The following is a 25762-nucleotide window of genomic DNA, read 5'->3' as shown; positions in this document are numbered from 1 at the left end:
GTGCAGAGAAAGAAGCTTCATCAAACCCAAATATTCGAAACGAAAGCAAGTGCAAACCGGAGGAGATGTCGATACATTTAGCTGCTCCGTGGATGACTCATGCAGTCCATGCATATGAAAAGATGTGTAAATAGAAAAATAAATGTTTACAAAAATGGCATAGCATCTGTTGTGTTCGCCTCCCTTAAAGTTCCCAGTCAAATATAACCACACAGTCTTGATCTGCCAATGATCTGCGGTGTCTACCACTAGAGATAAAACGCATGCATTCCATGCAGTGCTCTTTGCTTTGCAGGGGTAAAGCGTGACGTGGATACATATTTAGATATGACGAGTATTATGTCTGTGTCGTGTTGTGCTGTACAGAGTCTAGTCTTTAGAAAGAGTGAGTGAGTGAGTGTGTGTGAGTGCGTCTTTAGGGTGGTGTTCCCCACGCTCCATCGGAGTGGAACCCGTCTCCGGTGGATGAGGGTGGAACAGGTCCGCTGGGGGTGAAGGGATCAGTGTCTGTATCCGTCTCGCCCTCGGCTAAATAGCGCCGGTCGCAGCCCCAGCTCGACCCCGCTGTTAACCCTGAGGCCTTGCCCGTGACCTCCTCTTTCTCGGCAGAGATGCTGAATCCGCTGGGCGAGCGTTCCAGCTCCTCGTGAGTGACCGACAACAGCGACAGTGGCGTTCCCACCCTGCGGCCTCCCGACTGGCTGACGTTGGAGGACGGGGAGTGGCTTGGCAGTGGGCTGATGGGCAGGACGGTCGGTCTGGGCGGGTTGGCGTCGGAGCGTGTGTAATGCGGTGTGTTGTTCGGCGGTGGGCCGTAGCTGCAGTACACGCGGTCGCCTGCGACGCTGACGGTCAACGTGGGGTCGCAGCGCTCTATGGTCATGTGGCCGGGGCCTGTGAGGTCGGGTTGCATATGCATGTCCACCAGGAAATCCAGTTTCTTCTCCATGTCTTCCACCTGTGAGTGAGGTGACGATAGTGTTTAGCAAAACAACTTTAGATAAGCCACACAACCAGCTGTCAGATTGCAGTACCTGTCTCTCAACTCGCACAAATCTACCCATCATGCTTTGGTCTTCGGGATCTGGCAGGCTTGCTTTGGGAAGATAGGACTCGTGTCTAAGAGAGAAAAATGGAGAGGGAATGTAGATCTGAAGAAAAGTGTATAAATGAGAATGGCTGCATCTACTTAATTTAATAAAAATTATACAAAATTATAAATAATAAATGATATACCTGCAGAGCTCTTCATTCAATATAGGGATTTATTAGTCATCATTATTAAATAAGGTTGCGGTTTTATTAGGATTATGCTCCAGCAAAAATAATATTGTAGCTTGTTTAATATATACTCATATAGTCTTAAACATAATAAAAATAAATATTTCTTAAAGTTTGGTGAGCTTTTACCTAGGTGACTGCTGGGTGGGGTACGGAAATGGTGCTTTCTGGGGTTTCTTGTGTTTTGGAGTGAGAGGTGGTCCTGGTGTCAGTATCAGATCTAGTCTACAGATGAAGCAAACAAGCAAATATCACATTATTTTTACAGTTAAAATGATGCAATAAACAATTTGAAATGGAAACATTTTATATAATTTTATAATCATAAAGTAATTTAAATGTTTTCTATAATATTTCTTTGAAAATGTGCATGTGTATGTTTAATGTGTGTGTGTGTGTGTGTGTGTTACCGTGTCTGTAGATATTTGATTCTGGTGAGCATGTCCAGGTGTCCTGCAGAATACTGCTCAATCACATCCTTGACATCATACGGCCTCAGAGTCTCCTTAAAACGCTTCTTACTCAAAAGGAATATTATGATCCTACAAAACGAGAAAAAAATCGAGAAGTTCTTTAAAGTCTTTTGTAAGTTGCTTTGGATAAAAGCATCTGCTTAATGCATAAATGTAAATTTAATGCTCACCAAGGCTGCATCTATTTTATAAAATACAGAAAAATATATAGACATATTTGGTGTGCAATTACAACTGAAAAGTTTTCTATTTCAAAATATTTTAATTATAAATTATTCTGGCGAAGACAAAGCTGAATTTTCAGCAATCAGTCTTTTCTTTCACATGTCATTGTAATATTCTCATTTAGTTCAAAAGTAATTATTATTATTATTATTATCAATGTTGAAAACTGTTGTGCTGCTTAAAATATTTGGAAACAATTATAAAAGAACGAACGAATGAACGAATGAAAGAAAAAGAAAACAAACAAAAGAATGAGAATTAGAAAAATAAAGAAAGAAAAATTGTAAAAAGATCACAAGTGGTTTTTAAGGGTTATGGACACGAGATTTAATATTTGTGTACCGCAGCGCTCTTATGACTAATTTGAGAGTTGGAATCATCTCCTCCAGCAGTATATCTGGCGGGAAGCCCCTCTCCTCAGGAGTGGGGTCAGGCAGACCTCCTGTATCTACAGTGACACAATAAAACAAGATTAGATTAATTGCATTGGTATACATAATGCATTTATAGGAGTATATATATTATTTTAGCGTGTAAATTGCTAAGAGTGTGTATTTATGTATATTGAGTATGCATATTAACTGTTCAAGTACTGTGTACTGTTTTTTCTAAGTATGCACAAGTTAAAAGTTAAGTACTTTAAAGAATTCAGCTTGAGTAAATGCATCTTCAGTATGTGAATGAGGTGTGTGTGTTTGGGAGTGTGGCATACCCTCAGAGCTCTGTCTCAGGGCATAGGCCTTCATTCTGAAAGCAGTTCGGAATCTCTCTCTGTTACTGAACCCTGCTGGTTTGCCCTCTTTTGATGGACTCTCCTCAACCACCTCGGCTGGCCCGCAGTTCCCTGACACACTTTCAGGATTGGCAGCAGGCATCATCACACGAGCCCTGACCGTCGACGGTCTCGGGGTCGACAGCCGCACACGTTCCAACAAACTCAACTTCTGACTGAAGAAGAGACAGAATAAAAGATGAGTTGAATCTCAGAGCTCTGAACACATTTAGCATTCTTTATCATTTTGTAATTCTTATTGAGTGTTCCTCAAAAGACAAAACAGAGTCTTTGTCAGTTAGAAATCAGAAATGGGAGAGGAATGGATGATAATAGTGTCATAAAACACAGGTCAAGTTAACAAAATATTTTTTTTCCCCCATTGACATATGGTTTATATATATAAACTTTATATATAGACTTCTATTTCAAATAAATGGAAAAATGTAAACAACTCTTATAATAATAAGAAATATATTTCTTGAGCACCAAATCATGTTATAATGATTTCTGAATGTCGTAATGGCTGCTGAAAATTCAACTTTTGTCATCACAGAAATAAATTTACTTTACTTTTCTAGTTTAATATGAGCATGCAGGCTGTAGGTATAGGCAAAGGTGAACAGGGCCCTCCATAAGAGCTAAAGCCTTGGGGAATCTGTTAGTCTTAATGCGGCCCTGCACACACACACACACGCACACACTCGCTCTCTCTCTTCCTGCAGGAGAAACTGAACCCTTCCAAAGAAACAACGCAGGGCATTCTCTTGTGAAGGGTCCCCAAGGATGGACACACACACAGTCTATGTGCTGCGGCACACACAATATCTCTTGAGTACAGTGAAAAGAAGGAGATTGAAGTGGTGAGAGGGACTGAAACATCTTGAAATACTCCACAATTACAGCTTATTACCAACCATTACCGATACAACACTTTCCCACACACACACACAAAACACAATCTGTCTACAGTCGATTCAAACGGTCTGAGAAGGTTTTAATGATTGAAAATGACTTTGTGTGTTTATGTGTGTGTGTTGTAGATTCATGGGACATACAGGAAAGCAGTGAAAACGTGAGAACAGACAGGAAGAGAATCAATGCATAGATTTCACATGAAAAAAAATGAATGGAGCATAATATCACAAGCTACTTAATAGCGTGTGTATGGTCCAGTTTCTCCATTTCGGACTTGTTTTAGTAGGTCATTGATAATGTCAGGCTGCAGGTTTCCCAGCCATTTGGCTTTGTTTGTAAGTGTGTGTGTGTGTGTGTGTGTGTGTGTGTGTGTATTTGTACCAGTGGGTCAGGTTTTGCTTACACTGTGGGAACAAAATAACTGTAAATGGATGTTAAGACCTGAAATGAACTGCATACTAGACAATGTTTTAATAAAAATGTTGAAGTGCAGAAAGGTTGTGTGAAGGATTGGCTTAACGTATCGGTCAGGAAATGAAGTCATAAGGAATCTGATTCAACTAAGCTAATCCATAATTGATTATTTTACTGAGCACTTTTGTAAAAGCAACTCATTCTATCAATAATTAGTTTAACTAAACAATAATGCTAAATAATGGATTTTCTTGCGAACTTTTGTGTTCCTTAAAAAAAAAATGTGTTAGCTTTCCTATGATAAAGTTTGCATTTGCTTGCAAATATTTTAGCATTCTCCTGAGAAACTTTGTGTTCCCCATTAAAGTTTTAATCTTTCACAAATATTTTTCTTTCCCCTGAGAATATTTGCATGCCCTTGCAAAACAGAAATAAGAGAAATAATAATGAGAAACAGTGCTAATGGAAGCAAATACATTAACGAGAGAATACAGACATTTTTTTAAATGCATAGTTTCTTAGGAGAATGCAATACCTTTGCAAAAGAAGTTTTGTGAGCGAATGAGAAAACCTCTATAACAATATAATATTGTTTCCAATCTCCGTGTCCCAATATGGGCTCCATATTCTGGTAACTTTTATTATTTTTATCAAAAAATTACCATTTATTACAACAAAACTGTTTTGAAGGTTTATCTTTAACTACATTTTGTCATATGAAAAGCCAGTCAACAGTTCATATCTGTCAGCCATTTCAACTGATTCACTCAAAAGAATCAGTTCATAAGAGTCATTTGTTCCTGAATGGGACTATACTGGACTAAGAGGACAATGCAATAGAAATGTGGACTCTCTATTTGTTTTTATATTTAGACATTCAAGAACAGTTAGCAAAACCAAACATCAAGAAAATGAAGAACTAGTTCAGAAGAAAAAAACAGTTCTTGATTTCAACACTCAGGAGGAGAAATTTTTTGAAGTAAAAGCAAAAGTCTTAGACCATAATATTAGAATAAAAGTGTGCATGTACTGTATGGTTTGGTTTCTCCATTTGGACTTGCTTGGTGGGTCAACAGTAGGGATAATGTCAGGCTACAAGTTTCCCAGTGTATGTGGATATTCGCGCAGGTGTGTATTTGTGTAGCTTTGTGTTTTGCACTAATGTATTAGCAGTATTAATGTGGAATCTGATCTCTGATCTGGACTGAACATGGATTACAGGTATCGGGTCAGGTGCTACATACAAGCCCAGCACTCACTCAGTCCAACCCTCTCTCTGTTTCTATCTGTAAATCTTCCATCTTTTAACAAATGGCCTGTCAGGCCAGTGTCCAGGTCAAGGACAACTGATACTTATTATTATATACGCAGTCCATCTTTGTCATGGCTCTTCATGCTTAGATCGCTAATAACAGTTCCTATCATTTTCCTTAGTGACACAGACGTCACACATCCAGCCGTCCATTAGATTCTCCCACACACACTCATGTTCCCTCTCCCTCGCTCTGCTCTGACACCGTCATCTATCAGTGATCCATAATTCACTCTTTTCTAATGGACCCGGTAATATCACATATAGAACTACTGTCCACGTGTCCCCGAACTGAGAAACGAGCTCTCACGATCTCTCTCTCTCTCTCTCTTTCTCACACACACACACACAGGAACGCACTGCTGGTCATTACGCCTCTGGCACTGAATTAATGGAGGTGGTGGTTATTAGGAGTTATTTAAGGAAACACATTTCGCAGATTCATTAATCTCACACTTCCCAGAGATGCTGTAAATCTTTAAAATAGTGAGCGAGAGACCGAGGGAATGAGAGAGAGTGACTTACCTAGCCATAACCTCAAGAGGCTCCTTCCTGCAGGTGATAGAAACAACACACGTTTAGGGTTTTGGTAACACCAAAACCCTTAAATCTTAATTGTCAATTTTTCAAAACTGAGATTTATACATCATTTAAAGTTTTCACATCATCTGAAATTTTCCAAATAAATTCTTAGCAATGCATATTACTTATCAAAAATTAAGTTTTGATATATTTACGGTAGGAAATTTACAAAACATCTTGATGGAATATGATCTTTACTTAATATCCTAATGATTTTTGCCATAAAAGAAAAATCTTTTGACCCATAAATTGACCCATACAATGTTTTTTTGGCTATTGCTACAAATATACCCCAGTGACTTAAGACTGGTTTTGTGCTCCAGGGTCACATTTATGAGTACAAAACTCTCTTCATTTGCAGTGCGTTTGGGTATACACTTGGACAAAAGTATATTCATATAACTGGTAATATTGGTCAATAATTCTGTGTTTAATCTTTTACATCCCAGAAATTATTAAACATATCAACAGAATAGTGTAAGGTATAGTTTGCTTATTGGTTGCTAGTTATAAGTTACTAACTGAAATCACAATGCCAAGTGTCAGTAAGGGAGCAGTATGAATAAATGCTGCATTAAAAGGGATTTTAAAGAAGACTTTTATTTTTATATTTAATAATAATTACTATTTGGACTTAGATTTAGATTTATTTCAGTTTTTGTTTTTATCTATTTCAAGTTGGCCATTTGTTTCAGTTCGTTGCCAAAGCAACGTTCCTATTTTCTATTTAATGTTTTTCTTGAATATTTCAATCTTATTTTATTTTTGTGTTATTTCCGATAATGGAAATGTATTTAAAAGTTTTAGTTAATAGTAATAAATAAGTCTTGCTCCCAAACTCATTCATTAATTCATCGAAGGCATTCTGTCATTTTTGTGTTTTTTGAAAGATTTTTTTTTAACAACATATAAATTACATTTATTACAGTAGTGTCCACTTTTTTGGCAGGGCTCTTAAAATTGTCAAATTGACCTATATTTGTATAAATTTGTCCCTCTCCCGGATAGTCAGTAGTGATTATCTGAGACTGCGTTAATTCTAGAAATAATCAAACAAGCACCACATTTTGCACTGATTTACTGAAAGCTATTTTCACATTTTAAGAAGATAGAAATCTGCTCAAATCTTGCTTATTTTACTCTTATATTAATACACTTGTATTCAGGCTCCAACCAAATAATTTTTACAATTAGGATGGAAAAGGAAATTGTCCACGCACAGGTGTGAGTACCTCCCTGTAACCTCTAGCAGATCTCTAGATGATGCTGTCTCTGCATGCAGACACACACACACATATGGAAATAAACAAAATAAATGAACATTAAAAAGAGATGCATGAAAATCATGAGAATAAAACAAGTGAAATCTGTCATGAGTATCTGTGAAATCATAAAACATCCCAGGCATAACATGAAATCATGATGATGACCAACATAAAGGCAAGTCCTTGTAAACTAAAATATATTCAAATGATTTTTTTTTGAGCAATGTATGTGTATGATACCTGAAGCATGGCAGAGAGATCACAGTTTCATAGAATCTCCATGTGGCGATGAGATCGTCTCTGACGGGGTTGGTGGAGTAGTATCTCCATGCAGCCTGAAATCAATATTCAGTATTGAATATTAAGCAGATGTGCAGTTGAGGAATGAGCCTAAAGGGGTGAATTTAATGCTGATTTAAGTTGGTTTCTGGTTACCTGTATTAATGAAGCTGCAGGATTTCTGCGTTTCTCAAAGTGTTTCTGTCTGTGCTGTTCCTGAACTTTCAGAGCCAACCCAGAACCGAGAATACCCTACAAACATAACCAGACTTCAGCTTAAACTGGTAGGCTATTTTTTAAATTGTATACTATCATACCCAACCAAATGATGTTACATTTACATGTAGTAATTTAGAAGACGCTTTATCAAAATGAGGACAATAGAAATGCTCGAAACCAGCAAAACAGCAATAATATGCTAGTTCTACGACAAGTCTCGGTTAGCCGAACGCAGTACATGTAGCAAGGTGTTTATATATATATATATATATATATATATATATATATATATATATATATATATATATATATATATATATATATATAATAAGAAAACAAGTAGATAGAATAGAAAAAGAATAGTGTTAGAGGTCTTTTTTTTTAAAACAAGCAATTAGAAAACAAACCATCACAAACCAGTTCAATGCTTCAAAACGTACCTAACCAGAAATTGCTTATATTTTTTTCAATAGAGTTAAGTCTTGGGAGACTGATATCAGTGACTGATTTGCTGTTCACATGACACTGTGTAGTTAAAGATGCATATAATGAGTTGTGTCAGTAATATTTTGTATATAATATTTTGTCGAGCTAGAATAATAACTGGAAGCAGATGACACTGTAAGTTACAAATGGCCATACCTGCTCTTACGTTAAAAATAAGGTGGATAGTCTCGCAATCACACTATAATTTGTTAAAGCACAAATTCATTTTAGACAAAAAAGAAGCTGTACTCACTGCTGGAAGAGCAAAAAACGACACACCAATAAGAGCGAAGGTCCCGGCCAGAAGACGCCCTGCCCACGTCTTTGGGGTCTTGTCACCGTAACCGATGGTTGTCAAGGTGATCTGACACAAGAGTGAAATCATATGTCATCAGTGTGATTAAGGCTAACACGGCTAAGAGGCTATCAAAGTACTTGAGCTGTAAAACCATTAAAAAGGTTGCATTAATGGAGCTGCTTTTAGTGTCACAAAGGTGGTATAAATGGGGCTGCTATAAAACCATCACAAATGGTAGTGTTAATGGAGCTGTCGTCAAAAGAAATGCTGTGCATTTAAAAAGAAAAACGCTTTTGAACTTGTGACACAATGGTTCAGATTTTCTTTTCTATTAAATTTACTTTTGGTTTTCATCATGGAGGAAAGCTTTTAAGCATCTCAAAAATGCTAACAAAATGTATCTTAATTATAATTGTAGAGCTGATTTTATTCAGTCAAGCTACAGTATAATATATGTGATCCTGGAGCACAAAACCAGTCTTAAGTCGCTGGGGTATATTTGTAAAGATTGAAAAAAAAAAACGCTGTATGGGTCAAAACGATCGATTTTTCTTTTATGCCAAAAATCATTGGGATATTAAGCAAAGATCATGTTCCATGAAGATATTTTGTAAATTTCCTATCATAAATATATAAAAACCAATTGTTTTATTAGTAATATGCATTGCTAAGAACTTTATTTGGACAACTTTAAAGATTTCCTCAGTATTTCGATTTTTTTGCTCCCTCAGATTCCAGATTATTCCAGCCAAATATTGTCTGATCCTAATAAAACAAAGTTTATTTATTCAGCTTTCAGATGATGTATATATTTGCTTTTACACATATTTGCTTTAAAAATAATAAGGAGAAGAAGAAGATTTAAAAAAATAAAAAATAATAATAATTAAAATAATAATAATGTCAGCTTGGTACAAACTTTAAAGTGGCCTTCAAAGTGTATGAATTTTAAAAATGAGCATCTCAAAAAATGATGGAGTATCAAAAAAATGGTGCTACTGTACAATAGAGTGGTGGAACTGTATATATATTATACATAAATATTCTAGTCATAGATGGATAGATCAGTTCTGAATGCAAGTGCAGTGTGTCTTTCTCACCAGTCCCCACCAGAGGGCGTCTGCATAGGTGTCAAAGTCCTGTGGGGCTGGTGTTGTTGAGGGGCCCTCGCTGTATGATGGCTCTACCGTGACATCATCCTTCTCAACCAGGTACACCAGGAAAGAAGCCAGGATCAATGACAGGAAGCCGATGTACCACGCTGTAATCAGTTCCTGACCGCACACACCAGCCGGGAAACACACACACACACACACACACAGCAGTACTGAGATCAAACATCACCAGACACTGATATCTGATTGTTTTTGCTTGCGTATGTACTTTGAATGTCTGTGTATCGCAGACCATAGCATTTTTGAGGAATTGCTGTGTGTCTATTTGGGATTGTGTGCACATTGCCGACCCCATGGGTTTATTTGAGCATGCTTGACATGATTTGAACAAGCAAGACGTGCTCTTAGATGTTGATCAAGAGGGAATGACCTGTTGGCGTACATCACATCATGTGTGAGAATACCTTGCTGTGTGTGTATATTGCAGATCCCAGCAGTTTCCAGGTACCTCCGCGGCGGTCCATTCGTAGCATTCGAAGGATCTGCAAGAAGCGCAGACTGCGCAGCGACGTGGCCAACACATTTCCCTGGTTTCGTACAGCAACCACTGGCACCGAAGCAATCAGTACAAAGATATCTGACAACACAGAGAACATATAGCCTCTTATGCTCATTAAAGCTGCATGTATTTGATTAAAAAATACAATAAAAATAGCAATATTGTGAAATATTATTGCAATTTAAAACAATACAATTTTATTGGAATATATTTTACAATTTAATTTATTCCTCCAATGGCAAAGCTGAATTTTCAGCATTTTTACTCCAATCTTCAGTGTCACATGATTCTTCAGAAAAGATTCTAATATGCTGATTTAATTTTCAAGAAACGTTTCTTATCTTCAATGTTGGAAGCAGCTGTGGTGCTTAATATTGTTATGGAAACTGTAACACATTTTTTTCAGGATTATTGATGAATGGAAAGTTCTGAAAACATCTTTTATTTGAAATAGAACACTTTTGATAAATTTAATGTGTCTTTGCTGAATTAAATGACTTTATTTAAAAAAAACCTCCCAAATGTTTGAATGTAGTTGAGTATGTGCATACTGTGCGTGTATGTTCCAGTGTGACTGTGTTTGTCTGGGTCAGTGTGTTTAACTCACCCAAGACACACAGCGGTTTGCGGGCGAATTTGAGCCGTCCTCTCCAGCCCTTATATCGACAGCAGCAGCCGGCGGCCCATATCCTCAATGCAAACTCGCCTCCAAAAATAAAGATTGTAAATGTCTCCTACAGGACGAGAAACATTCAGTCATATTCCTCTCAACCATTCAATCTCACAGACTATGAACAGAAGGCACACACTCACCAGAATCACCAGCCAGTGAGCCGAATCTTTCTCATGCTCTTTGAACGTTGTTAAAATTGACAGAATCAGGCATCCCAAAACAATCAGAAACCTAGAAATTCAGAAAACAGAGAGTGAGCAGGAGCTTCATTCAGTGTGTGGATAGATAGATAGATAGATAGATAGATAGATAGATAGATAGATAGATAGATAGATAGATAGATAGATAGATAGATAGATAGATAGATAAAAAGAGCTGTGAGGGGAAAATGGAATTGAAGATCTTTTTAGTTGCTATGGATACCTTAGCTGAGTCATGATAAAATCTTTTTTCTTTTTTTTTTTTTCTTGGAAAGACCTGCTACCTTTAGATATAAACGCTCATGGTATAATTTTACCAGCAGAGGGGGCTGGTGAATATACTTCCCTTCACACACACTTGCACACAAATCCTATTACCAGATGCTGAGCTGGTAAGGTTTAAAAGCTTAATTTTTTTACATCAGGTAATCAGAAACGTGGTGCTGCTGTATACTGTATAGGATGCTCATTCAATTTCCTTCCTGAATATCAAGCCGGACAAAGACGCATGGTGTGCTCGCTTACCTGGATATTTAATTATGAGAACTGAAAAGAAACTTTGAATTCTGTCATCATTTACTCGCCCACACGTCTTTAGAAACCCATAATATGATTTGCATGCTCCACAAAAAAGACACCATAAAGAAGCATAATAGAGTAAGAGTGAAGAAGACCATTTTCAGCAAAAAACAAGTTGGCATGAAATAAAAAATGATTCCTATCTATGTGATAAATCAATGCTTATCTTATTATTCGCCTATGTATGTCTCATTTTTCAAAAAGTTTTTTTTTTTTTCACTTCTAGTGGAATTACATACTTATCTCTGGTAAAGTATGCAGTTCAGTTGAACTATTCAGTCCAACACTTTCTTACAATCGACAGTAAGCTTACATTCAGATCAGCCTCCAACCAATAAACATGTGTAATGATTTGTGTATGCATGTGACTGCCCTCAGATGATGTTTTCTGCAGTGTTGTTTTGTTACGTCTGGGAATCTAGTTGTACTGTGTGGCATCCATCAGAGCACACATGCAGACTCACATATTTCCCTTATTGTCTCACTCTATTCATCAGTTGACCTGTTGGCAGTTTCTATGGTTTTACATTTGTTGATTATATCTGTGCTGTTTCCATGGTTACACATTTTCATCATACACACATATACACAGCCATACACACTGCTACATGCTCAGCATCTGGTCTCCAGTGAAAGCCTTTAGCATCAGCACACAATGAACCTATAAGGGTGATACAGCTCTCTCTCTTACTGCGTGTCGACTGAAGTGTGCAGGGTTTTCTTGAAGAGCAATGCTTCCCTCAACAGAACGATGGAATGCCACGACTCTCAGGGTGCTGTAAAAAATCATGATGTTCTTAATGAAAAGGGCTATTAAGAAATAAAACTGCTCAACAACCTAGAATGTAGAGATGATTATAAAAAAATATGATTATATATAACTTATCTAGGCTTAAAATTTATAAAGCGAATGTGTTTTGAGATAAATATCTGCACATATAAAGTGTTATCCACACAATAAAAAATATTTTATTATTATTTAAAATACAAAAAATAAAACAAATAATTTTTGCATAATTATTGTTAGACATTTGTGTGCCTTTTTTAAATTTCACAGGGAATTTTTGGTGTGAGGTGAGCAATGCATATAATATTACATAATCAAATGTTTGTGAGGTCTATTATGTCAAAGCCTGAAAAATAATGGTGGTGTCTTATTTCATAATCAAATCAGATGACTGCATTCCAGCAACAAGATACATGTATCATATGTGATCAGCCAGCAGGCATCACTGATGTGTAACCGTTGATAGTCATGTGCTGATGCATTCATTTGTCTGAGGTTACAAAGTTGAGGACATTCTCCGTGAGTTCAGTCATTTCTGCAGCTTGGTTTCAATGAAAGAATTACCCAATATAGAGAATGACAAAAAACAAACGGCAAAGCAAAGCAAAAAAAAAAAACAAGCAAACAAAACGAAACAAAAAAACAAAGAAAAACAAAGAAAAGGAAAACAAAAGAAAATTGTGGAAAAATACTAAAACGTTTAAAAACACAATCCCAAAAAAACAAGATACATAAGACAAAAAAACACAAAACAAAAATTCAGCAACAAGTGTCTGATCTTTCTATAGGCATCATCACGTGTGGATGCTTTCATTTGTCTGATAAAGTTGTGGATGTTTATAACAAGTCATTTGTGCAGCTTGGTTTCATAAAAGCTCATTTTGGAATGACAGGAAGTTTTAAAAGTTCCAGTATGTTTCCACAGACTCTTTTATCCAAAAAGGAAAATCTTATTGTTTATAAAATGACCCACTCAGTGCTGTTTACAAAGAATTGTTAAAGATGTTTGTTGAATATAGAGGTTGGTGAGAGCAATTCACACCAATCAATAGTGATTCAGTTGGTAAGTGGACACAATAAAATCTGGGAACATTTTATACTCCACAGATTGAACGCAACTATGCAGTGTGTAGTTTTTAACTAAAAACCAAATAAGACCATCGGCATGCAGAGAGAAGGTATATTTTTTTGAGAATGCATATTAATCACGGGGTAAACATGATCAGTGCTTTTACTACTAATTAATCTTCTACTGTTATACTTTACCATAGAGGCCCAGCTTTTTAAATATTAAAAAAAAAATTTTTTTGGTTATATATGAACATTTAAGGGAACATTCCATTGTATTATTTGGTAAACATTATGGGAATGTTATGTAAATGTTCTCTGAACATTCTGAAAAAAGCAGAAACATTTATAAAATGTTAGACGTATGTCCAACTAAACGTTTCCCAAAAATTTTCTATGAAAAATACCAGATAACTTTCAATTAACATTCTATTAACTTTACTGAAAGAACGTTTGTTCACAACTCAGAACATAAGCTGTTCACGAGGGATATACTCTATTCTGCAGAACAAAATTCTACAGTATTTCTTATTTCAGTCTCTTTTTGGGTCTAAAACATAAAGTTCAAGAGAAATGCAGAAGTGGAGGAAACCCAAAATACTGCATGCATGTCTTGGAACGAGAGGGTCTGTCATGGAAGCTTCCCTATACCTGTTTTCTGTCTTGGTAATGCTGTAAGAGTTATGTGTACATGTGCATCTAGGAGAATGTGTGTGTGTAACTTGTGTGGCTGTTTGTCTGATCGATGTTGAGGGCATATTGGCTGTAATGGGAGCATCAATACATGAGGTGAGTCATAACAGGACACATCAAACTTTATAATAGAACACACACATACACACACACAGCCATGCGGTTCTGCTCCAGAGCATGCTGGATACTAGAGTGAATTATTCTGTAGTACTTGTGAGGAAAAGAGAAGGAGCCAGAGAGAGAGAGAGAGAGAGAGAGAGAGATGTAGCACCATTAGAGGTTATTAGTGAGGTGGATGTTAAAAGCACAGTATTTCTCTGCTGATTTCAGGGAACAGCAGATTACAGCTCTCACCGGAGACCTGAGCACAAAGCAGCAAGCATGTGCAGACAAGAGCTTCAAAACCACCCAAAATTGCTTTCCAGGTCTATTTAGTCTGATTTTAAAATATGTATGCTGCAGGGTTATTAGTATTATTCAGACAAACTGAACTTAAAATGTGCATTTTAGATATCTTTTAATGGTTGTAGTTTTGGAAACAAAATGTAATGTTGCACAAAAAGAACCTAAATGAGAAAAACGTATTATTGTTATATGAAAATGAATATAGTGTACCTACACTCATATCAGCCCTGTGAAAAAGTAACTGCCATATTAAACCTAATATCTGCTTGGATGACAACAACTGCAACTAAACACCTCCAAAAGTTTGTTCAGAGCTTTGCTTGTCTCTGCTGGAGCAGCTCATTCTCCTTTGAAAAACTCTCTTTTAACCCTGACAAACTAGATCTTCAAGTGTGAACTGTTTCTTCACGTCCCCCTTCCTCTCTATAGGATTCAACTCAGAACTTTAACTAGGCCACTCTAAAACTTTACTTTAATTTCCTTTCAGCCACTGAAATGACGATTTGAGTCCTGAACACCGACCTAAGCTCATGCTTGAGATGCCTGCTGTTGCTCTGGGAATTTTTAGACTTCCTCTTTCAGGAGCTGCCATGTTCTTGGAGAAATTTTTGTCCGGTCAACCACTTCTGGGAATATTCACCACTACTCTATTCGCAGGTAATGGATTGCACTGTGGTTCAACAGAGGCCAAGAAATGGACTTTGTAACCCTTTCCAAACTATAGTAGCTTAATGTTTCTTCAGTTTTTTTCTTTAATTGGGGCATATGAACATGTAAAAGCTTTGTAGTGAACACTCATCTCAAAAAAGGTTTGTCCATTTAAATTCAACATGACAGGCTGCATAAAGTCTGCCTGTGATAGTCTCCTAAATCTAACAGCCAAACAAGATTTTTGACCTTTTTTTTCTTTCTTTCTATCTTGATTTCAAGACCAATTCAGTTCAGTGTTCTGTGAATTTTCCTAGTAAACAGGTGAAATGCTATAAAAACTGTCAGAAATGTAATGTGATAACATCCACTGAGATTAAACTGGAGAGTTGTGATTAAATTATAAAAAGTATTTTATCAAATATATAATAGTATGTATAAAATAAATATTTAAACTATAAAATATTTTAGTTCATGTCAGAAATGCAATGTGATAATACAAAAACATCCATTAGAGATATAAATAATATGAATAATTAGTATAAATAATTATTTAAACATACTATTAAACATTAATATAAATAAAAATGTGTATTATTAATATATTTTCTCTCTCTCTTTACCTCTCTCTCTCTCTCACTCACTATATATATATATATATATATATATATATATATATATATATATATATATATATATGATATATATATATATATATATATATATATATATATATATATATATATATATATATATATATATATATATATATATATATAATAAATTAAATTTATTTTATTTATTAGCAAATATATGTAGATAGTACTTTTACAAAACAACATTAACAAAGATACTTGTACCTTTTAGAGCATTTACATATCCCATCTTGCCTACGGCACAAGAATCACTCATGCACATACCAAACGCATATACTTCCACATTTCCATGTGCATAAGGTGTAATGTATGTTTAAGCCAAACACACAGTCTTCCTGTGTAGGTATAATCTGTTTGTTCACTTTTAGCTGTGGCTCTAATTTGGGACAGTTGCTGAGCAACAGAAGCTGTGGAGTACATCCCTGTGTCATGCTTTGGAAACACTCTGACACTTACTCCCTTATTTTTGTTTGCTGTTGGTTGCACAGCAACTGCTTAAATTAGAAGTGCGTGTAAGTGTGTGTCTGTGCGGTGAGGAGGCTGAGTGGTGTAAATATGCTGGAAGTGTGTATGTTCATCGGCAGACAGTTGAGCAGCCCTCCTCCGCTGCACAAGGCAATGTTACCATGGATACATGTCACATGACTGTGTGCTTGAGGAGGCAGTAAAGTGGCTATAGCAAATAAAGAGAGAAAAAGACTGAGATATATCGAAAGATGCTATTTTTAAATCAAATTAAATCCATTTTCTACTCCATAGAATACATTTGAGTGCTTCTGTTTGATCGGAGAAAACGCTTTAACAAGAAGAGTTTTTAAAAGTGGACATATCTAAAGAAACATCTAAAGACAAACTCTTCAGCGAACATTTGATTCACTACTATTAACACACTTTGCATGTTTCTACTCAACTATAAAAAAATCCTAAATCCAAATAAAAAAATGCAACTAACCATATAACGTGCACAGTTAGCATCAGGCCAACATGGACAGGTTGCATGACTTGCTCTTTTCAAAACTAGCAATAAAATGACTGCAATTATTATAAAAATTGCTTGTAAGATGAACTATTGGCTATACCAACTGCATTAAACAGTCAATTTCCTATCCAGTCAGTGTTGGAATAATTTTGCATAATATTCATAAACATAAATATAAATAACATTGACCGACATCAATATTGGCCAATTGTTTCTTACTCCAAAAATATTGCTCTTGCCAATCACACTTTTCTTTTCTTTTTTTTCTTACAAAATATGATGCATTTCATAGCATTTTCACTTTTAACAAAGGTGAAGATCTTATTTGATCCAATTCAGTGGTATTAAATTACATGAAATAGACTAACTGAAAATATTTTCTCACTCCTTTTCAGATTTGGTTATTTAAATTACATTACTTCTTCTTGGCATTAAAACTGAAACTTTTGACATTTGACAGCTTTTTGTTATTTTGAGAAGTGCATTAAAGCACAGGGTAGAGTGGGACTTAAGGACATTTTCTTCTGTGAAGCAAAAGTTAAAAGTGTCCAGAACAGTTCACATAGTTTTAGTGACAGTGACATAAACTATAGACCAAGTATAAAAAATGTCCAATGTTTTCATGTTATTTGGTAGGTAGGTAGCTGTACATGTGGGATGCATGTATCAACAAGATTTAATTTCACTTTGCTCAATGAAAACTACACTAAAACTAAAACATGTACTACTGTACAAAATCAGTATTAAAAATATAATAATATAAAATCTAATGAAAAAATGCTCCAACATGCATTAAGAATATAAAACTAAAAATAATTAATAAATACACATGGTGATTAGCAGCATCTATACCAAATTATTGCATTTTTTTTGGCCACGTAAAAGTACAATTATTTAAATAAATAAATCATAAATAGATACATCATAAATAGATACAATTATTCCAGTATCCCCATCACGTTCTATTGAACTAGATCCAGTAAGATTGACAAATAAAGTTATTCTGAGTTCAAAAGTCAAAGAGCTTTTGTACAAATTTGTACCCCCCGGAGCCATGTAAAACACTTTTTTTCATGGATACACTTTTTTATTAAACTTCTCATGGACCGATGGACTGCAACACCCATTGAGTGGCATTGAAAGATCAACAGCTTGAAAGATCAAAGACGATTTTTTAAATAACTTCAAATTGGTCATATACACCAAGGATGTCTTCAGGGTGAGTAATTTATGGCTTAATTTTAATTTTTGGGTGAACTAACCCAAACCTGATGCTAACGTGAGGTCATTTATAATATATATAATATATCCAAATATTTTAGTTCAACCAACTAGTTAGAATACATTTGATAGAAAAACAAAGGATGTGATGTTACAGAGTTACTACAGTAATAAAGCCATGCCCCCGGGGGATTTTATTTAATTTTTTCAAGATGCAGGGCTGTATAATGCAGAAACTTAATTAACTAATATTTTATTTTAAAGATGTTTTTACAGTTATTTTGCATAGCCACTGATTCACTAACGTAGAATCCTGAACTGGGTGTCCTGAAGCAAAACTAGAATAAGATTAGAATATGATTTGGCAGAGCTTTTAGCTTAAATATATGGAAGAAATGAACAGATCATATAAAGAACAGATCTAATAAAGAGCTCCAAACAGGAAGGAATCCCCTGATATCCTTACATCAAGCCGTTCACTTTTGACCATATTCACTACTTCACCAGTACTTTACAGCGACAAAACTTCTTAGAAAGGTGATGCCGCATAAAACTCGGAGCCAGAAAGCAGAATGACTCATGAGCGATCACTGCTGTGCTTTTGAGCAAGGCACCTGGGAGATTGTCCCTGTAATAAATGTTCTGTAAGCTGCTTTGGATAAAAAGGTCTGCTGAATGACCGCTTCTTTCACATGACAAGCAGCATTTTAGACTTACTGCAAGTCATTCTGTCAAAGTAGGCAAAGATTTGGAGCTTGAGGGAACTGGACCTGGTTGCTTGTCCAGTACATTTGGGGACTCTTTTACACACACAGACCTGACTCAGGCAGATATATATGTGTGTGTGTGTGTGTGTGTGTGTGTGTGTGTGGCAGAGTCGGCGCTCATGGCCTCATTAAACTCAGCAAGATCAATCAGTGGTAGATCATTTTATGCCTCCCTTCAAATGCTTCAAACGAATTCTGTATTCAGCAGGTTACATCCACCTATACAGAGAGTACCTACTTTTACTTTTGCTGTACTGATGAGTCTTTAGGAGTTTACTTTCCGGATTAATTAAAAGTTAACAGGTTTAGAAAATGCCAACATCTAAAGGAGATTTGCATTCAACCTCATCTTCTCCGTGTGTTTATCTCACCATAGCATGACATTCTGTTTACAGTTTCCAGCATTTACTAAAAAAAATGAATATAATTTAATATATAAAAAAAATTACATATAAAATTCTCTCACATTTTAAATATTTATCAGTATAATCTATAGTTTCTGAAAATCCTCCATGGGCCCTATCATACACCCGGTGCAATGCGACACAAGGAGCAGCCCATGTGTGTTTGCTAGTTTCAGTCCAGCACCGTTCACATCTCCCTGTTCAACTCAAACCTGGTCTAAAATCTGGCGCAATGTTTTTTCTTTGTTATTTAAAGAGCGTGTTAGTATCGGCGGGTCCACAACGCTCGTACACGCTGCTTATTAAACACAGGGATGCACAGCAGCACACAAACATGCCAAAAATGTAAGGATTGCAATGCATAAGAATTTTTTTGTAGGCTAATTAAATATAAAAATGCCTACATGTCATAATGGATAGTCTTCACATGTATCAGAATAAGGCTATCTATTTGCTTGCACATGAGCGGCTCCGTTTTATCTTGGAGACGCGTTCTGTCTTTGCGCTTGCCAAATTCCGCCGTGTAAATAGCAAATCCGTCATGGCACGAACGCAACTGGCTCTTAAAGGGAATGGAAGATGAGACTCTGATTAGTTTATTGCATGTTACGCCCAAAAAACACCCATTACTCATTAAGAGAGTAGGGACAACCTGTTTAAATAAAGTCGTTAAAATAGCAAAAGTGGATTTGGACACGCCCTGAGTGCACCTGCGCTGTGCGCTTTGTGTTTAGATCGTTAAAATAGGGCCCTATATGTTAAATGCATAATAAAACGTTAATAAAACATGAATAAATTGAAAAAGCTTTTTTCTTTACAATAAAAATCTATGTTTGGACACCACTGTCTTTCACATATCTTTTAAGTTACACAAAAGAAAGTCATGCAGGTTTACAATGACATTAGGGTGATCAGTAAAATGATGACAGATTTTTATTTGTATTTATTTATTTATTTTGCGGTGAAATATCACTTCAGTGTGTCATTCATATTAAAAAAATAATATATTATTGAAATACACTAATGAATTTCTTTGAATCTCAAATAATTTTACTTGTATTTCAATTTAAATCCAACTACAGTACAAACAATGTCCATTTAACTATTTTGCAATAAATATTAATAATACTAGGCTATTAGGCTAAAGATTTTATCAGCAAACTGCCATTTAATTCTTGGCCTCTTTATGGGAAATGTCCCACTAATGAAAACAGACTATAGACATAAGATGACATGAGGACTGGAATATGTGAGTGGAGCAACACACAAAAAATGCACCTTGCTTCAGGCAACATTTACTCTGCACTACTCACATATTATAGTGAGAATCTGTTTCCAGGAGAAAGCTATGTTTGCTTACAAACCAAATTACTTGTAAAAGCCACAGTTCAGTCTTTTAACTGGAGTCTATTTGGTTGTTGCAAAGAATTATTGTTATGCACACCTTTTTGTGGATTCTTGTCTCTTTTATTTATAGGTTCAGAAGAGAGAAGGACGTTAAATCATAAGAAGAAAGAGAGGGAATGTGAATGAGAAATGTTATATTTAAACTCAAGCTGTCCAGATGAGCACCATGTCCCGTGAGCTAACCACCTTCTCCAGCATATTTAATTCAGTTTGACAAACAAGCTTGCTAAGCAAAAAGAAGAACACATTATTTTGTTGGCACATATCTGAACACACACACACACACACACACATACAGAGGGATTTCCCAATCTGACAGCACGCCATTTCCATTCTCACTGACTAACATAACAACCTGCCGTGATAAAATGATCTGTGAATTACAGAACTGCAGAGAGCGCACACACACAGCACGTGTGCTCACACAAACATATTTACACCTCCACATTCTAAGTGTTTGTGTGTTAAAGAAAGAGACAGAGTACACTGGCCTAGAGCTGTACATATATGACATAAATGGATTTTCCTTCACTTTGAGAAACAAATCCTTTAACCTTTAATCTGACTCAGAAGGTCACACTCACACACTTACACACACTTGCCGAGGAGGCCAACTAGAGGTGAGGAATCACCATGTGGCCTCAGAATGCTGGGTAATGCAGTTTTAGGAGGAAGAGACTTTGCACCTTCTGCAAATGTGTGAGGTGATACTGCCGTTAGTGTTTTCAGTTTCATCCCACTGTAAAACTGCTGCTTAGGCAAAAGGAAACTAAAGTAAATCACCTGTTGCAACTGTAAGAAAACGAATTTACAAATTTTTATTTGAATTGAGTTAATTATTTGAAGCCAGAAACAGCTAGAATAGCATAGAAATCCCAGCTAGCAGTTGAAATGAGTACTGCAGGCCAAATTCTAAATATTGGACAGAGCTGTTTCTTCTGCCTGCTCCTCCTCAGACTCCACGCTTATGCAGGTTGCCAGTTTGAGGACACGCAACAGGAATGAGCGCAATTAACAATGGAAAGCTATGAACCTTAAACTGTAAGTTGATGAGTTGATTTATCCGCATTTTTATATTGCTCAGATAACAGAGCTATCTAGTTGGATGTCGTGGCTATTTAGGTTGGATAGAATCTATGATCTCTGGCCCAATTCATTTGCTAGCTTCCATGGCTGCAATACGCTGTATTTTCCACTAACTGGCAACCTGGGGTGTCAAAATCATATTGGGTAAATTGTAGATTATCTGTAAACACATAGTATTTTTATGCTTTAGTACAGTCAATAAAACATACTCCAGCTTTAACTGTATTATTAAATTATGAGCAGCTTGGGAAGTTTCACAGTACAATACTCTTAAAAAGGTAGTTGGCTACACTTTAGTAAAAGTAATTTCGGGGACTGCAAGATTTTTAACTCTTTCCCTGCCACTGACTAAATTTCAGTCATTTATGAGACTAAGCTTTCAATCTACTCCTTCTGTGTTTTGATAATTGTTCTGAATCCGATCCAGGCATAGTCTTTCACAAAAACATAATTTTTTCAGCTTTTTGTTCAAAATGTTGCTTTGCCCACATCCAAGCGATGATAAAATGAATGTACAAAGCTAGAACAAAATGTTTGTTTTTTTTAAACCAGAGGCTCGGTTCTTTCTTTTAACATATTCATACAACAAATATTCTGGGGCTCATGAAAATTTTGTTAAAATTATAAATAAAAAAGCTGGTGGTGGCTGGCAACTTGAGAAAAAAAAAAAACAACAACAACAAAAAACCCAGGTGGGGAAAGAAGTAAAAAACATAAATATCGATTACTTTTTTTAGAATTATAAACATAATTTGTCTTGAAAACAAATGCAACATATTTCGAATAAAGGGTTTGTTTGAAAATTAATGTGGAGACTGTTCCTTTAAATATACATTTGTTCTAGTTATGGATAACGGCTGGATCAATGGACAGAATGGATTAGGTGGGATCAACTCTGTGTTGAATAGGAGTAGACAGTTCTGTTTACTGTAGAAAGCTGTGAATCAACATTAATCAGCAGTGAAACTGGAAAGACACTGAGCTCCCCTCTGAACCAGTCAAAACCTCCCCCACATGTCCTCTTTATCTCTACGGGTTGAAGGTCATACAGCCATCACCACCAGGATCCTAGATGTCCAACTGACCTTCAGTTATCGTTGCATTGCGGCAGCCACTCGCTACTAGACTGGTTTACTGCAACTCACTCCTCACTGGCCCTCTTGAATCCATACAGCATGTTATTTTATTAGTCATTCAGCTGACACATTCTTACCCAAAGCAACTTAACAATATATTTATGACAGGAAACGCCTGCCCAGAGCAACCCTGGGTGAAGCGCTTTTCTCAAGGGTGAAATTGTGATGGAGGATACCAGTAGCTCTCCACTTTATGAATCAATCCACATCAACCTTCCACATCCACCATTAAACTGCTACCTCCATCCCATTCGGAAATGGTGCAGCTTGTCATATTCAACCTCCATAAATTCTGACGTTATGTATTTGCTGAGCTCCTTGTGTTAGTGTGATGTAGCTGCCAGTATCAAATTCCACTTAGAGTTTCTAGCCAAGAGTGCAGGCATTGGCCTTGGCCCGTTACCCACAAGCTATGATCAGATCCTACAACTCAGTCCAACTGAAGGTTTTGACTTCACATATCCAAGGTAACATAAGTGCGTGGTTTCATTTAATCATCATTACCCTGACTTAGTCTGCTTGAACCATTATTCATACATGGCCTGACACCTTTCCAAAACTTATTTTAATGAAGCACATGGAAAGTTTAATTAAGCCAGTGACTCTTCACAACACTAACGTCACCATCTTAATCTTCAGAGTAAATCAGCCTTATGCATCAAGCTGACAGCTTAATCTTCTGTGTGTTCAAGAAAAGCGTAATGTTCTTTCGTGAGATAAAGATCAAGGAATTTCTGCATTCTGAGATATGCTTTACAATTCGCTCTTGTACGTTGATGGTCACTTATCAATAGCCAAAGTCAAAGTGAGAACTCAATGCTAAAAAATCAGACAAATCCTGTCAAATTTTAAAGAGCAAGTATAATGGACATATGAAATAAAACCCTCTTTTTTCTTAAGCTAAGCAGCTCTGCTGATCCCGTCCCACCATTAGACTGGCTGATATGAACAAAAATTAATATATCTCAATATATATAACATCTATATCAGCAACATATATATGTCAAGGGATGTGTGATGTGAAGTGACATTCAGCCAAGTATGGTGACCCACACTCAGAATTCGTGCTCTGCATTTTACCCATCCAAAGTGCACACACACAGCAGTGAACACACACCCGGAGCAGTGGCCAGCCATTTATGCTGTGGCACCCAGGGAGCAGTTGGGGGTTTGGTGCCTTGCTCAAGGGCACCTCAGTCGTGGTATTGCTGGCCCAAGACTTAAACCCACAGCCTTAGGGTTAGGAGTAAAACTCTCTAACCACTAGCCCACAACTTCCCCATCATACTAATACACTTACTTGTTGGTTTAAAAATCTACATGTCACATTTATTGTCCAACTACAAATATTTACACAAAATTTGTATTTTCTTTAGAATTATTGTGCTCAGTCTGTTTGGCACGTATGCTCTTTCTAAATGAAGTCTGTGAAGCTTAGCAGAGAATTGCCAAAGCAGAGGGCTTATACATTTCTGACAGCAAAATGGAAATATTCCATGACATTCTAACATTTGCAGACAGAGAGTATACCAGTAACGTGTAAGTAATGCATTAAAGGAAAATGGCACATCTCAAACACATTAAACAGGGTAGAGTCTCTGTCAGCGGCACACACAGCCTTTCTGTCAGAACATCTGACGGGGCAAGCCGCTTTAAACTATACATAACGAAACTATAAACTATACTGTCTCTTACAAGTTTTTAAAGCCCTTAACATAAAGCTAGTCACATGTTTAGAACAGATTGGATGATGCATTTTCTCTGCAGCAGCTCAGTCTGGTGTCTTCCACTATATTTTCTTAGCACCCAGCCTCCTATCAAAATACTGTATAGCGATATAAATCACCGTATCACTTAAATAAATATATCGATATATCGTACAAACTCTACATACTGCCCAGCCTTACCCACCATCACTATATCACTTCACTGATGAGGCATTTACAAACTCTTCTCTTTTATTCACTACACAACTCCCCATCACATTTTGACTTTGACCTGTCAAAGTTTAAAGATGCCAGACAGAGACATAAAAATTGTGCTGGTTGAATATAATTTGCTCATATCAGCTGATAGTCCACAAGCACCCATCACTATGGGAACAACTGAAGCAATTATCTAGAGGAAGTTACCAATAGTTGGCTCACCCATCCTGCAATACAGCTAATTTCGCCTCTAGAGGTGCAGCCTGAAAATCAAATGATTAATTATTGAAAATATCTATTAATATATTACAATATTTAAACTATATATACTGTATAATAAAGCAAATAATTGAAATGAATTACAATGTTTAATACTCTCTCGCTCTACATATACTATAAATATATAGTATGTGATCAAAAATAAAGAAATTATAATATTTTAAACTATGTTTATGAAAGTTATTTCATTGTGTCATATATGTTTATAGTGTGTCCACTCTCTTATAACTTGTAGTTGTGTATATACTTATTTATAGTTGTAAAGGGATTCTCCACCCCAAAATGAAAATTTTGTCATTAATCCCTTATCGGCCCTTATCGGTCGGTCTAAACCCGTAAAAGCTTTGTTTGTCTTCAGAACACAAATTAAGATATTTTTGATGCATTCTGACAACTCTCTGACCTTTCCATAGACAGCAATATAATTAACAGGATCAACGTACAGAAACGTAGCAAGGAGATCGGTTAAAGACGGAGGAGACGAATTGTTGAATAAAGTCGTTATTTTTGTTTTCTTCATATACAATAACTATACTCGTAGCTTCGTAAAATTATACACTATAAACGTATACTAAACAATGAAATGGGTCAAATACAGACATACATGCAAACATACATACAGTACATTGTATATCATATGTGATCTTTAAA

General features: G+C 36.1%; 1 protein-coding gene across 1 annotated transcript; it reads right to left on the bottom strand.

Annotated features, from left to right (window-relative positions):
* Positions 1–241: 241 nt before the first annotated feature.
* Positions 242–11308, bottom strand: LOC113083468 (potassium voltage-gated channel subfamily KQT member 3-like). The gene is made up of 15 exons (XM_026254522.1): positions 11295–11308; positions 11012–11102; positions 10806–10932; positions 10104–10276; positions 9625–9798; positions 8480–8590; positions 7678–7773; positions 7483–7577; positions 5921–5947; positions 2692–2927; positions 2322–2427; positions 1692–1823; positions 1411–1506; positions 1035–1119; positions 242–958 (listed from the first exon to the last, which is right to left on the bottom strand). Exons 1-15 carry the CDS (start codon positions 11306–11308, stop codon positions 416–418), a joined length of 2106 nt encoding a protein of 701 aa, XP_026110307.1. The 3' UTR covers positions 242–415.
* Positions 11309–25762: the final 14454 nt, after the last annotated feature.

The sequence above is a fragment of the Carassius auratus genome, unplaced genomic scaffold, assembly GCF_003368295.1.
Source record: "Carassius auratus strain Wakin unplaced genomic scaffold, ASM336829v1 scaf_tig00038189, whole genome shotgun sequence".
Taxonomy (NCBI): Eukaryota; Metazoa; Chordata; class Actinopteri; order Cypriniformes; family Cyprinidae; genus Carassius; species Carassius auratus.
Note: the sequence above shows the minus strand (reverse complement) of the source record. Positions and strands in the feature narration are given on the sequence as shown.